Source organism: Strongylocentrotus purpuratus, unplaced genomic scaffold (genome assembly GCF_000002235.5).
Source record: "Strongylocentrotus purpuratus isolate Spur 01 unplaced genomic scaffold, Spur_5.0 spur5_scaffold_5, whole genome shotgun sequence".
In the NCBI taxonomy this organism is placed as follows: Eukaryota; Metazoa; Echinodermata; class Echinoidea; order Camarodonta; family Strongylocentrotidae; genus Strongylocentrotus; species Strongylocentrotus purpuratus.
Window position 1 is genome coordinate 9,708,538 of NW_022145611.1, and position 13,399 is coordinate 9,721,936.

Genomic DNA, 13,399 nt, shown 5'->3' on the forward strand with positions numbered 1-13,399 from the left:
CATCCGACACCTTACAGGGGCTTTATCCGTAGAACCGTATGCTCTTTGTCATCACTTTCTGGTTAGTCTCCGTCACACCATAGGTCAAATTCACGACACTTTAGATCTTACTGACATAAGCAGACAAATGCTCCCAGAACAATGTTCATTTTTTCCCCACGACTCCCTTACAAGAGAAAGTTGTCCTGTTTTTTAAAACACACTGCACTCAATTTGGCCTAAATTGGCAATGCGGCTCACATCAACTCATCTTTATCCAGGCTGAAATATCACCAGAAGAGAGACAGAGAGAGAGAGTGAGATAAGCAGAGAACCAGAGAGACAGAGACAGAGAGAGAGAGAGAGAGAGAGAGAGTGAGAGACAGTGAGATAGGCAGAGAGACAGAGAGTTACAGAGAGACACAAAGAACAAAACACAAGACAGTGTCGGAAGAGACAGAGAGACACAGGATTTTGCACAGATTGTAGAACAAGCTAGAAACAACAACCCACAGCTTAATAATAGGTAGTGTAGAGGGAGAAAAATTTATACAGAGACTATCAAAGAGCAGAGAACACAGAAATGTGTAAAAAAACAGATAGACACTTTATGAGATTAGGAGAGAGAGAAATTGGACATAGCACTGCACAAAATGAGAAGAGAGAGGGAAAGGAAGTTGTTTCCATGTTAGGCCATTTCCCTGTATCTCCGTAACCCGAAACGTACTGCTGCAAAGGAAATTGGAACATTCCCAAGATTGCTTTTCATCCTGCCACAGTGAATGAAGCTATCAAGCTCTTCTAGAATGAGAGTGTTCCATCCGTCACAGCTCAACACCACAAAGGCCGAATCACTTTCCAATGTCTCCTGGACGCGATCCAAATGCTTCTGTACAGATCCAATGCCTTGACACACATCACTCCTATCGCTTTCACTCAAAATCCTCGTAAAATCCAACAACTTGACGATTTTTTACGATTCCACTTCAATGTTTCCCTCCTATACAACCGCAAAGCATTGATATCCTGCTCCAGGTTATTTTCTACTCGTTGATATCATCCGGTAGAATCAAATCCAGCTTAGAGGATGTCCATAATGAATATTTGAGTCTTTAGTTCTTTTAGCAGTCTCAGGCTCCTGTCAAACTTCTGTGCTGCCGTCGGTATCTGCAAAAGAAAGTCCAAATCAGTCAAAATTAACAGTGATACCACATCTAAACGTTGCTCCAGAATGATATGCAATGATATACTAGCGTTGTCATTTGTTCAATGGATAAACATATTAATACCTACAAAAAAGGCACCTTTTTTTGTTGTTGGTACAACAACTACTCTTGCAAAGGTTCAGAAACAATAGTGGCATGAAAATAAAAAAAATTGAATGTTCAAGAATGGATTTGGACTGAATGAGGTATAATTATCTCTCTGAGAAACAAAATAAATATTACTCCATGTCATGTAATTTATATTCATGGGGGGGGGGGGGGGGGTACCACTTACCTGACGATTCATCGGGACCCCAGACCCGGATGGTGGTGTCGTCTGAGACGGAGACGAGCATGTTAGGAAGAATAGGATTCCAGGCTACACAATTTACCGTCCTGGTGTGCCCTTGCAATACTGCTATCGGTAACTCTTTCTTGGTATGCCATACATATACATTATTATCTGAAATTGAGAAGAAAACAATATTATACAAATATTGCATGCTACGGCGTTCAGTGTAACAACATTTATGAACCAACAAATTCTGAATTTCCTTGAGTGATGTGATATTTCGAGGCTGGGACATGGACCGATAACATAGAGCAGTGGATGGAAATGTTGTTTGAGCAGCTAACTAGAACGGGTGAAGACAGGAAGTTATGGAGAGCCTGTGTCTCAATGTCCATTTCATAGTTGCCCCAACAACCTCCAGGCTATGGGACATAGATGGATAGATAAATTTGATCCTGCAATACTGCAGTATGTACACAAATGTTATCTGAAAGATGGAGGATAAACTAGGAAACAAGTGCAGGATATGTATCTTTTGTCGTTGTTATTGTCGCCAATACAATGCAGTATACACTTACTATCTGAATGATAGAGTATTTACAGTCATCAACTAAACTATTCATCCCCTTGTACATTTGATGTGTTTTTTTGTGTAACTCAAGGATGAAAGGTGGACTGGTTGAATTTGGGCCTTCTTGATTACTTTTAGATGAGTGTAGTAAGCTTTAATGTGTCACACTCTCAAGAAATGTCATACTGGACAAATCAATATTTCACAAACTTACAAAAATGACAAAACTTGGTAAGGGTATGACTAATTTAGTTATTAACTGTACAAGGCAACCATGTATGACCATGTGACCCACCTTCACTACCACTAGCTACAAACTTCTCATCCACCCCTCCGAAGCACGAGTGTATCGTGTAGAAGCCGTGAGTAACGCCCTGAAACTTGCGGATGAGCAGCTTATCCTTGATGTCCCATAAATGGACCCCCTGATAGGCCACGCTGAGCAGGGCCTGGCGCTCATTAGAACTGATGGTGAAGGACATGATGGAGTGGTCCTCTTGAAGACTGAGATAAATGAGAACAAAAATGAAGGTTAAATTGCTCTGAGGTCTATTCCTATTTAATAAACACTAACTGTGGACCATCACTCTACCTTACCTCATCCTAACCCTACTCCGAATCTAAAATCCAATCGCAACAAAAGTCATAACCCTTCATCTTTGAAGAAAAGAAAAAAATGCTGCCGGAGCATATGTTTAATCAGTAAATTTATTAGTTTTGTTTAGTCAGAACATAAGCCAGCGCATATTTCTCACAAACTTTAAAAACTTTTAAAAAAAGAAAAAAAGAAGGAAATTCCTCATGTAAAATAAAACAATGAAACACTTCCCTTACAATATACTAAGAAAAATATTTGTGGACACATGAAATTTTTGGTAGGATTTAACAGTCACTTCACCACTTTACCTCACATTCATTTCTATCTCTTCATATTCAGAATTCTTTTCCAAATTCATTAAATTTCGGTTCCATCTACTGGATCAAGTTCTCCTGACCTATGCATTTGCAACAATCTTTAACAATCACTGCATGATTTCTTATTAAATTCTAGATATGCTTATCAGTCAGTAAAACATTTTGATATGAAATTTCCATTTTTAATATTATTCGCACTCATTCGTGATATTCTTTTTATTTAACGCATTGCTTACGGGAAGCTGTTGGATCCTGGGAACCATTTCACAACGCCTTTCTTCAATGTCAAATGACAAAAGCAGTGACAAATCTGCTGTTAACCAATCAGAAGCAAGGATTTCAGTAGCTTATAACAAAGACTGTCATTTGTCACTGATGACATGTTTTGTGAAATGGGGCCCTGTACTGAGTCTATGGGACTGAGACAACTCGGCAGTCAACAGGTTAAACTGGAACTTACACATGTTGGTCTGTGAGATCATCAAAGTTATACGCCCTGATGCGATGGTGGGTGTCTGCCGCTAGCACCCTCTTGCCGTCCTTCTTCATGCATAAGCACTGGACCCTCACGCCTTCCCACGTGTCTAGCACGTTGCCATCCAGGTCCTAGTGTGAAATATAGCATCATACAGCATGGTTAATTGACATTAAGATTTGACGATATAGTGAAACCTGTATGTAAAGACCGTCCAAGGGAAACAAAAAAGTGATCTTAATAGACAGGTAGTCGCTTAAGCAGGTTTGACTGTACAAAAGGTTGTACGGCTCATGCTATCGATGAGTCAGATATCTTAGACTGGTAAATCAAGATGAATTGAATCACAATGACATAGAGTCGAATCCCCAAATGTTGCACGTTTGTAACATTTGTCTCCCCTACGTTGATAAGATACAATTTTTTTTTTTTAAAGATCTACCAGTCCACCTACCAAAATCTCATTTATTCTCTTTTGCTGTTGAATTACCAAAAAAATGTTGGAACAAAATTGTAAGACCCATCTAGATGAATGCTGGATACATGTTCATGAAAGTTGCGTAATAATTATTCAAATATGCACCGGCAGTACAATCTTTGTTACATAGATGGGAGTATACTTCTCAAGAGGGCGAAAAAAAAGGTATTCATGACATACCTCCTTCAGGCTGGAAGTAATTATTCTAAAATGCACAAAGGGGGACGTCTCCATGTGTGAAAGAGCTGTGGATATTTTTTTATTTTTTTTTTCGGGGGGGGGGGGGGGGGGTCATTAAGTACAAGTGCTATCTCGGAAGTAGCTTGTTACCCAAAACGTTATCAAATGGGAATGCATTGAATCTGAAAGGTTGAATGTGATAACACTGTGGTTTTCCCCAATACCACGACACTTGAAGGCCTTATAACGACCCCATAATGGACTGAAGATTACAAACACAATTTCCTCTGGCTGGCTGACTTATCTTGTTATGATAATAAACAGAACTAACAGAGGAACTGTGCTCAGGGCAATTTATATTATAGGCCTATCTATATTGCAGAAAAAACGAATTTGAAAAGTCATCCTTTTTTTTAACCACCATTTATATATTACTGTGGAACATCCTTAAGTGGTTATCCATGGCAATGTTGGTTGACTTACACACTGGTAGAACTGCCCTCTCGTCCCTCCTGTCACAAACCTCCTGCAGTCAGAGTTCCATGAGGCACTTGTCAGGCAGTCTTCGGGCGATTGGCTCATCTTCGTTTTCACTTCCCCCGTCTATTGAAAGCAGAAAGACACAATAACAAATTATGCTAATGTAAAATAAGGGGAATACAGGAGAGTGTTTCCCAAAGACTAAGATCGACTTAAAATTGGAGTTAACTATGGCAGGCGGTTCATGCCACTGTTTTCTCTTACCATTATGAATCTTAGATTTGTTCAGATAATATTTTTCCTTCAACAATGAGTTATCAAAAAATGTAAATTCTGTAGATCTGTGACCACGATTTGTACGTCCCTTGAGAGCCAAAGCCAGTAAGTGATGAGAGCAAACAGTGGCATTAACGGCCTGCCATAGTTAAGTCCAACTTAAAGTCGATCTTCGTCTTCGTGAAACACTCCCCTGATCAAGAAACTGTTTTAATGAACAACTTGAGCACAACTATGTGATATTTTTCTGTGCGGTCAAGGTAATATGGAAGCAGCAATTAATTTCATTTAACTGCATTTAACTGCATTTAAAATTGCAAGTAAGATATTACACTTTCAATGTAACAGGAAGAAAATAAAATGGCCATATGATAGCTCAACATAATTTTCATGATGTAGCAGTGATATTGTTTACACCCTGATACCATGACAATGATGAAAATAAGACCAACTGATAGTGTTGTACTCATGATGACAATATTGACGTAGGGGGTAACAATGAGGATGATGACAGTTGTATGGATCACAATCGACACCCTTTCTAAACATTTCCCAAATAAATTTTGATGACAATTAATAAGCTTGTTCCTACCTCGGCATTCCAGACCCACAGTTCTGATGAATCTTCAGGTCCGCAAACAATGAGGTATCGACTATCTGGACTCCAAGCTAAGAAAGACACACCAAACGCATGGCCCTCTAATGTCTTTTTCTTCTTGATTTCTAATGTTTCCTGGAAAAACAACAAAGAAAATACACAGAATGTAATACTTTAAAGCCCCACTGCACTCCTCATAGCTACTTACGCCCTCTATACAGCTAACAATGCCTAAGCAATACCTGTTGATACCCATGATGCCCTTTTTCTTATGTCAATTGAGAGCAGATTTGATAAGATAACCACCTATTGGTGACCATGCCGGGGAGTCTAATCCCTCCTGGCCAAACTAGTGCAGAGGAGTTTTAAATAAGTTCAGTTACAAAATGAGTAGGCACAGTGGTAGAGTGATAGTGGTGAAGTGCTAGTGTCCTTTGGTTAGGCATTATTCTGCATCACTGAGTACCTTGGAGAGGGACTTGGTGATGCATATTTACAAGTGTTTAAATTGCTTCCTTGGCAGTCAGATAAAACAAACAAACAAACAATACTTGACTCTTTGGGTGAGCAATTTACGGTACTCACTGCCTTTCGTTACCAATCTACTCACTGAAATACATACATAATGTAATCAGGTATGTTAACTCTTATATTGCATTGCTAGATTATTTCATCTGAATCCAAGTACGCCCTATGGCACCTACAACTTCAGTCCCATCTTATGGACTTGCCCATGAATGTATGTTCTCAATCATCCTTGTAGCAGATAAATAATAATAATAATAATACATTAATAGAGCGCAGAAACTTTCCAACATTAAGCATATATTCTACTGCGCTACAAGAGCTCCTGATATGCTTAAATTTACAGTTAATTGAAAAGATGTGCTTTCAGTTTTTATTTAACGATATTCACAGATGGTGATTTCCTGACTTCAAAACAATAAATAATGTTAAATGTTATAGACAAGTCAACTAGACTATGTTTTAACTTACGACGCTTCACATTCTCGACCCAGTTACAGGTCAATGACTGTTTGCCGCTACAGACCAGTCGGCCTGATGAAGCGTCCTGGAGTGGACGTGAAACGTTGCAAGCTGAAACATAGCAAGTCCAGTTGACTTGTCTATAATATTTTACCTCATTTATCTTTTGGATGATCGAACTGGAGAATGTCTTTCTCAGTGGAACTAGCGCAACGACTCAAGAATCAAACCAATGTCACACTGTTTCCAACATCATCACTGTATGTGAGCCGTAACGCTTCCTCCCAAGTATATTGATAATAATAATAATAGGCAATTGTATTGTGCCATCTACCTGGAACTTCTATTCCAAAGATTAGAAATAAGAGTCTGAACAAGTGCCTGAACAAGTGCCTGAACAAGTGCCTGAACAAGTGCCATAGTCTTGTGTCAAGCATTGCTAAAACTAGATGGAATTCGACTGCGCGCAGTCGAAAATGATGCCTCCGTCATAGAGCAATTTTACAAACCAAAACAGAAGAAATTTTTCGAATTCAAGTTCAATTGTAATCCATTGACAGGTTCTCAGAAAATCGTGATTACAAGCAATTTCTCATATACATATATGACCCTTTGATCTTTGACCTCATGACCCTAAAATCTACTCAGTTCATTGGCTCTGCAAGATGTCCTGAGTTAAATAGTAATCCATCTGTCAGTTCTAATGAGAATGCGTTCACAAGCTATTTTTGCATACATAATGAGCCCATGACCTTTGACCTTTGACCTTATGAACCAAGAATCTACTCAGTTCATTGGCTCTGCAAGTAACATACATGACCTAATTTTGGCAGGAATCCATCAATCGCTTCTTGAGATAACGCGGTCACGAGCTGTTTTTGCATACATAATGTGCGCTTTGGCCTTTGACCTTTGACCTCATGACCCCTAAATCTAATCAGTTCATCGGCTCTGCAAGTAACATACATGACCTAAGTTTGGCAGCAATCCATCAATCGATTCTTGAGATAACGCGATCACGAGCTGTTTTCGCATACATAATGAGCCCTGTGACCTTTGACCTTTAACCTCGTGACCCCAAAATCTAATCAGTTCATTGGCTTTGCAAGAGACATACATGACCAAAGTTTGGCAGGAATCCATCAATCGGTTCTTCAGATAACGCGATCACGAGCTGTTTTTGCATACCTAATGAGCCCTGTGACCTTTGACCTTTGACCTCGTGACCCCAAAATCTAATCAGTTCATCGGCTCTGCAAGATACATACATTACCAAAGTTTGGCAGGAATCCATCAATCGGTTCTTTAGATAACGCGATCACAAGAACGGGACGTACGTACAGACGTACGTACAGACGTACGGACGGACGGACGGACGGACGGACGGACGGACAACCCGAAAACATAATGCCTCCGGCTACTTCGTAACGGAGGCATAAAAAACAGGGAGGGTTTCAACTTGGACTTGAACCTCTCGAAAGATGGTTCAGTTGATGGCAATCATGCACTTTCTGCTTTTTGAGTATTAAGAATTCAAATTTGAATTGGTATATCTACCTTGATGACATCCCATATAATGACCGTCATATCCTTGGACCCTGTTGCTAGCTTGGTGCCGTCCGGTGAGAACTTACAGTACCAGACCTCGTCACAGTGATCGTGAAGTACCTGATGGGTCTTGGAGGGAAACTGATTCCTGTGAGGGGGGCAAGCAAGAAAAATACAAGTATGATGAGAGAGACTATTAAAGTTGATGAAATATTAAGAATATCTGCATGATGGCTGTCATATCGTTAGACAGTGTTGCTAGCTTGGGGCCGTCCTGTGAGAAGTTGCAGTACCGACCTTGTCACAGAGATCATGAAAGATGACGAGATGAAAATTAGATGAAATTTTAAGAACATGCCAGGTAATGACTGTTGATTTCATGTTGCAAGAGCTGAGGTATAGCATTTAGGAGAGTAGACAAGAAAGTGAGAATTATGGAAGATCCAGGAAGGAGTATGGGAGGGGGGTGAGTGGGAGGGGGGTGAGTGAGAGGAGGAGAGAGTTTAGAGGGGATGGAGGTAGGGAGGTAAGGAGGAAGAGAGGGAGGGAGGTAGGGAAGAAGGGAGGGAGGGAGGAAGAAACTGAAAAAGAGAGAAAGAGGAAGAGGAAGAGAGAGAGAGAGAGAGAGAGAGAGAGAGAGAGATGGGGGGAGGGAGGGATGGAGGGATGAAGAGAGAAAGAGAGAGATGGAAATATAAACTTTTTTGCATCTCCAACTTTACATAAGGACAGTGAATATTCTCATTTTCTTTTGAAAATGGAAGTATTTCTTTTCACACAATATGTGCATCTCACACTCACAGTATTTTTTAAAGGTCACTATCTTGACCCTCAAAGGTGTTGAAGGAAGACCCAGCTGATAAAAATACAATAATCATAAGGAGCTCTTCCTGTACCGATGCTCTAACCAAACTGGTAAAGCCCTCGTAAACACGAACATCATGGCGAATCTTCAAAGGCACTTATGGTAACGCCTAATTAGCCACCTGGCTCAGTATTATTAATCATGCATTTGTAATGTGCTCTACAGACATAAATATTACACACGTGATCAAAGAGTAAAGACATATTCTTGAGGGAATTATACCCTAGCTGAGTGTTGTGGAAGAGACACCTTGTTATCTGCGGTTCAACGACTTTACCAAAAAAGGGTCAACCAAACGCTATTCATATTGCTGGAGCTACATGTTAGCAGCTCTACTTTTTCAACACTTTCTCCCATCCCATTTAAATATTTTAGACAACCAAGTTAACCCCCTGACACCTTGTTCCAAGACATCTTTGGCAGAGGTCCTTATAAAAACATGCTTTACAAGAAAACCAAATTTGTTTGGTTTAAGATAACAGAGCATATCATATACAGTAGGCTTGCGGGTGCACCATGTGAAAAAGAGAGAGAGGATTGAGGACTCCTGAAAAGGACTCTGACTCTGTAAACTTTCTTGGGGGTGTGTAGCATGTCATATATTGCACAGTATATTGGATTCTAGCCCAATCGCGTAATAACGTACCTATTACACACATGATCGAAGAGTAAAGACATATTCTGGAGGGATTCTTCCCCTAGCCGGGTGTTGTGGAAGGGACACCTTGTCTTCTGGAGGTCAACGGCTTGACCCAGTAAGGTGTAGAGACGGCGGGGAGGTAGCATCACAGACGCAGGCAAGAACGCTGTCGAGGAAAGATCGATCGAGATTGAGGGGGAAAAAAAGAGATTTAATCTTTCTGTGCCATGTTTAAATTCTACAAGAGTTATAATCTTTGGCAAGGCATTAATCTACATTTGCTACTCTATACCTAGGAGAGAAGTGGGGACCTGGTAGGATGATGAAAGCCTTAGTGATTGTAATTGCCATATGCCCTCTCGGTGACCATATGGTAGGAATCCTCCCCAGGGAGTGGAGATGGTGCTCACTATGCGTGAATGGGTCTAATGACTGTGGTTAATAATATCTGTTAAGCGCTTAGAGACGGTATTTTATATTATTCGCTATATAAATCCAGATTATTATTATTATCATTATTATTAATATTATTATTATTATTGAACAAAAGGTAACATTTCAGACAATATTATCTGAATGTTAGTGATAAAACAGGCATAGGGGGAGGACATACCAGATCATGTATTGCACATATAATTTATAACTAACTTGATCAAAGACATGAGAGAACCATGTTCGTAAAATACAAATGAGAATGTACAAATTGTACCCAGAAACAAAAACAAAAAGGAAACAGAGGTATGTTTGATCTATTACTAAACTGTCAAACACTATTTCATCGATTTTAGATTCTCACTTTTGAAAGTTCGTGAAAGTTGAGAAAAAACATATACTTTCAATGTCAATCTTTGAGGAGTTCTGATAAAATTACAACATCGCAAACATCCTATGCCTTCAACTTCAACAACATCTTTTTGCATGTGCTGTAATAACATCTGATGTGACTGATTAACCATGCTGCTATGTTAGAAGAAAACAAAAACAAAGTAAATGGAATCAAGCAATTTCTTTGCTCTCATTTTGTAGGTAGAATTGGATCCCTTGTAGATATCTTCCATGATAAACATCTCATCTTGGTCTAGATACTCACATTGAAGCTGTTCCATGAGTTTGCCTCTGGATTCTGGCCCTTTGCCAGCCCAGCTAGCTTTCTCTCTCAGCTCGTCTTTGTTGGCGCACATTAAGAACCTATCAAACAAAAGAAATCATAATAGGCTATTAAAGTGTATGATACCAAATACCCTAAACAAAATTGTGTACATCAAAACCTCAATAAACTTCCCCTTCATTCTATGGGCTAACGGATAAGGAGAATGAAGAAAATAAGAATAACATAAAAACGTGCATACGGAACCCAAGTGGGACTTGGGTTCTGTGGGGACCCTATTTTATGTGAGTGTGTACGGGTGCATCAGTAATCAACGCACAAGTCGATTTGTGTTATTCCAAAGAGCATTGAAATTAGGAAAATCTCTTTACAGAAGAAAAGTTAGTTCTTAGCTGACTCTTTCATGTAACTACCTTTTCATATCATCCTTTGTATCAGGCCAGAGCAAGTATAAAATCAGTGGTATAAAACATTTGTTTACCTTGATATTGCTTGGAACATTATTAAGAATTCAATATACCCTACAGCAATTATATTTCATAGGGATGAGGTGGCATCATTTTACTGATGGAATGACTTGCATGGTTCTTTACATTCGCAAGTCACAAATACTCTATCGATAAGTGACTGTTTCAGCTTTTCAAATGTACATGTAGAAAACAGCAACTAATTTGTCCATCCCATCGGTAAGAGGAAAAACAACAGACTGTACATGTTCTTTAATTGCTTGCTGGAGTAGTTGTTATTCTTCATGTCATGTTTTGATGGTGTTGTTAAGGCACACAATAACATTACAGCTGTAATTGAAACTTCCTCTTTGCACTCAATAATGTAAATATGTACATATTGTAACAGAGTATACATGTGCTGGTACTTGTATAGATATAACTGTCCATATGATAACCATAATGTATGAAGAAATCTGCAATGAAGTCTCACTGGACTGCAATTTCATCAAGAAATAATGCTCAAATCTGGTCAAAGATGAAGAAAGTTGCAAACTCTTTCTTCCTTTTAGCCAAATTTTCTAGAGTTAATTGGAACAGCAATATAAAAAGAGCATCCACATCCAGATACCAGACACACCAACTGAGGCAGACAAACTATGTTTCTCCTGAACTCTCATATCGCCCTTCCCCCTAGATTATTATAGCATTCTCTATCTCACCCGCTAAGTACATGGACCCGATCCGTGTTGTATTTGAGTGGAGTGAGTTCCTTGCGGAGACAGTCCAAGGCTTCAATGATGGACCCGTCCTCAAGAAGCTCCAGAAACTTCTGCTCCAGGATCAAGAACCTCATCTTCTGCACGGAGGAAGACACAGTGGAAAATGAAAAATAATGTCAATGTTATCATGATAAGAACAAATATAAGGGTGCAAAGAGGGACAGACCTCTGGAAAGCTCCAGAAATTTCTGTTCCAAGATCAAGAACCTCATCTTCTACACGGAGGAAAACACAGTGGCAAAGGATAAGTGATGTCATTATCATCATGATAAGAACAAATATGAGGGTGCAAAGAGGGACAGACCTCTGGAAAGCTCCAGAAATTTCTGTTCCAAGATCAAGAACCTCATCTTCTGCACGAAGGAAGACACAGTGGAAAAGGATAAGTGGTGTCATTATTATCATGATAAGAACAAATACAAGGGTGCAAAGAGGGACAGACCTCTGGAAAGCTCCAGGAATTTCTGTTCCAAGATCAAGAACCTCATCTTCTCCACGGAAAAAGACAAAGTGGAAAAGGATAAGTGATGTCATTATATTCATGATAAGAACAAATACAAGCCTGGTGTGAAGAGGGATGGGGCTCTGGAAACTCACGGTGATGTTTTCGATTAGTTACAGCCAGTCTTACTTTATTCTACATACATGTATGCTCTTTTGTCATGATTGTGTAAAATTTGCAACGTTTTGTTTGTTGCATATTTGTAAAACTGCAAAAGAAAAAGAAATTCAAATAGAAATAAAGAAATCAAATCAAATAATTAGCAATTTAAGAAAGACCTCATGAACTCTCTGTCGGCATAGAATGGGGTCTTCCAGCATGCATAGATTACTGAAGTTTTTAGCTTGGCCGAGTACCGTAAATCTCTGTGTATAAGGTGCACCTGTGTATAAGGCGCACCCCTATTTTGGGGAAGAGAAAAAAAGAAAAGAAAAAAAAAAAAAAATTGTTTTTTGTTTTGTTGATGTTGTTGTTTTGTTGCCGAAAACCCACGCGGGAAAGGACCTTCATTTTACATCGAGGTGCAGTTGAAGTTGTGAACTTGTCATAAATAAAAGTAACAACAGTCTAAGGCTTCATGATACCAAGTGTCCCACACCAGCCTCATCACATCACCTAGCAGAAGCACTGTGTTCTATGCCAAACATCAATAGTCATGCATGATATGAATAGCATCCTCTAAATTTCTGACAATGGGGTACCTAGGATAGAACCTTGTGGTACACCATTTGTTATAGAAAAAAAAAATTGAGGAATTATTATTATAAACTACATATTGAGATCTATTAGAAAGATTACTTTCAAACCAAGATGACAGACAAATTTGAGTGTTGTTGTAGTTTCTGAGTGGTAAGTCAACACACTGTTTACTGAGCTAGGAGATATTGCCAGGCATAGCGCCATAAATCGAAACTAAAAAAAAAAAAAAAAAAAAAATTCTGTACCTGTGTATAAGACGCACCCTCGACTTTCAAATTTTTTTCGGCAGCAAAAAAGTGCGCCTTATACACGGAGATTTACGATTTATATTGTGATATATGTAAGATTCCAAAAGTAATATTTAACTAGATGG

The 13,399-nt window shown here is 39.2% G+C and overlaps 1 protein-coding gene across 1 annotated transcript in view; it reads right to left on the reverse strand.

Annotated features, from left to right (window-relative positions):
• Positions 1-566: 566 nt before the first annotated feature.
• Positions 567-13,399, reverse strand: part of LOC756848 (WD repeat-containing protein 26) — a 38,994-nt gene continuing 26,161 nt past the window's right edge. The window contains exons 4-13 of the mRNA XM_030998674.1: positions 11,766-11,902; positions 10,580-10,677; positions 9,496-9,655; positions 7,994-8,132; positions 5,444-5,584; positions 4,579-4,698; positions 3,423-3,568; positions 2,343-2,551; positions 1,480-1,647; positions 567-1,146 (exon numbers count right to left, since the gene is read on the reverse strand). Coding sequence (XP_030854534.1) covers positions 1,121-1,146; positions 1,480-1,647; positions 2,343-2,551; positions 3,423-3,568; positions 4,579-4,698; positions 5,444-5,584; positions 7,994-8,132; positions 9,496-9,655; positions 10,580-10,677; positions 11,766-11,902 — 1,344 coding nt within the window. The 3' untranslated portion in view covers positions 567-1,120. The remainder of the gene's footprint in view (positions 1,147-1,479; positions 1,648-2,342; positions 2,552-3,422; positions 3,569-4,578; positions 4,699-5,443; positions 5,585-7,993; positions 8,133-9,495; positions 9,656-10,579; positions 10,678-11,765; positions 11,903-13,399) is intronic.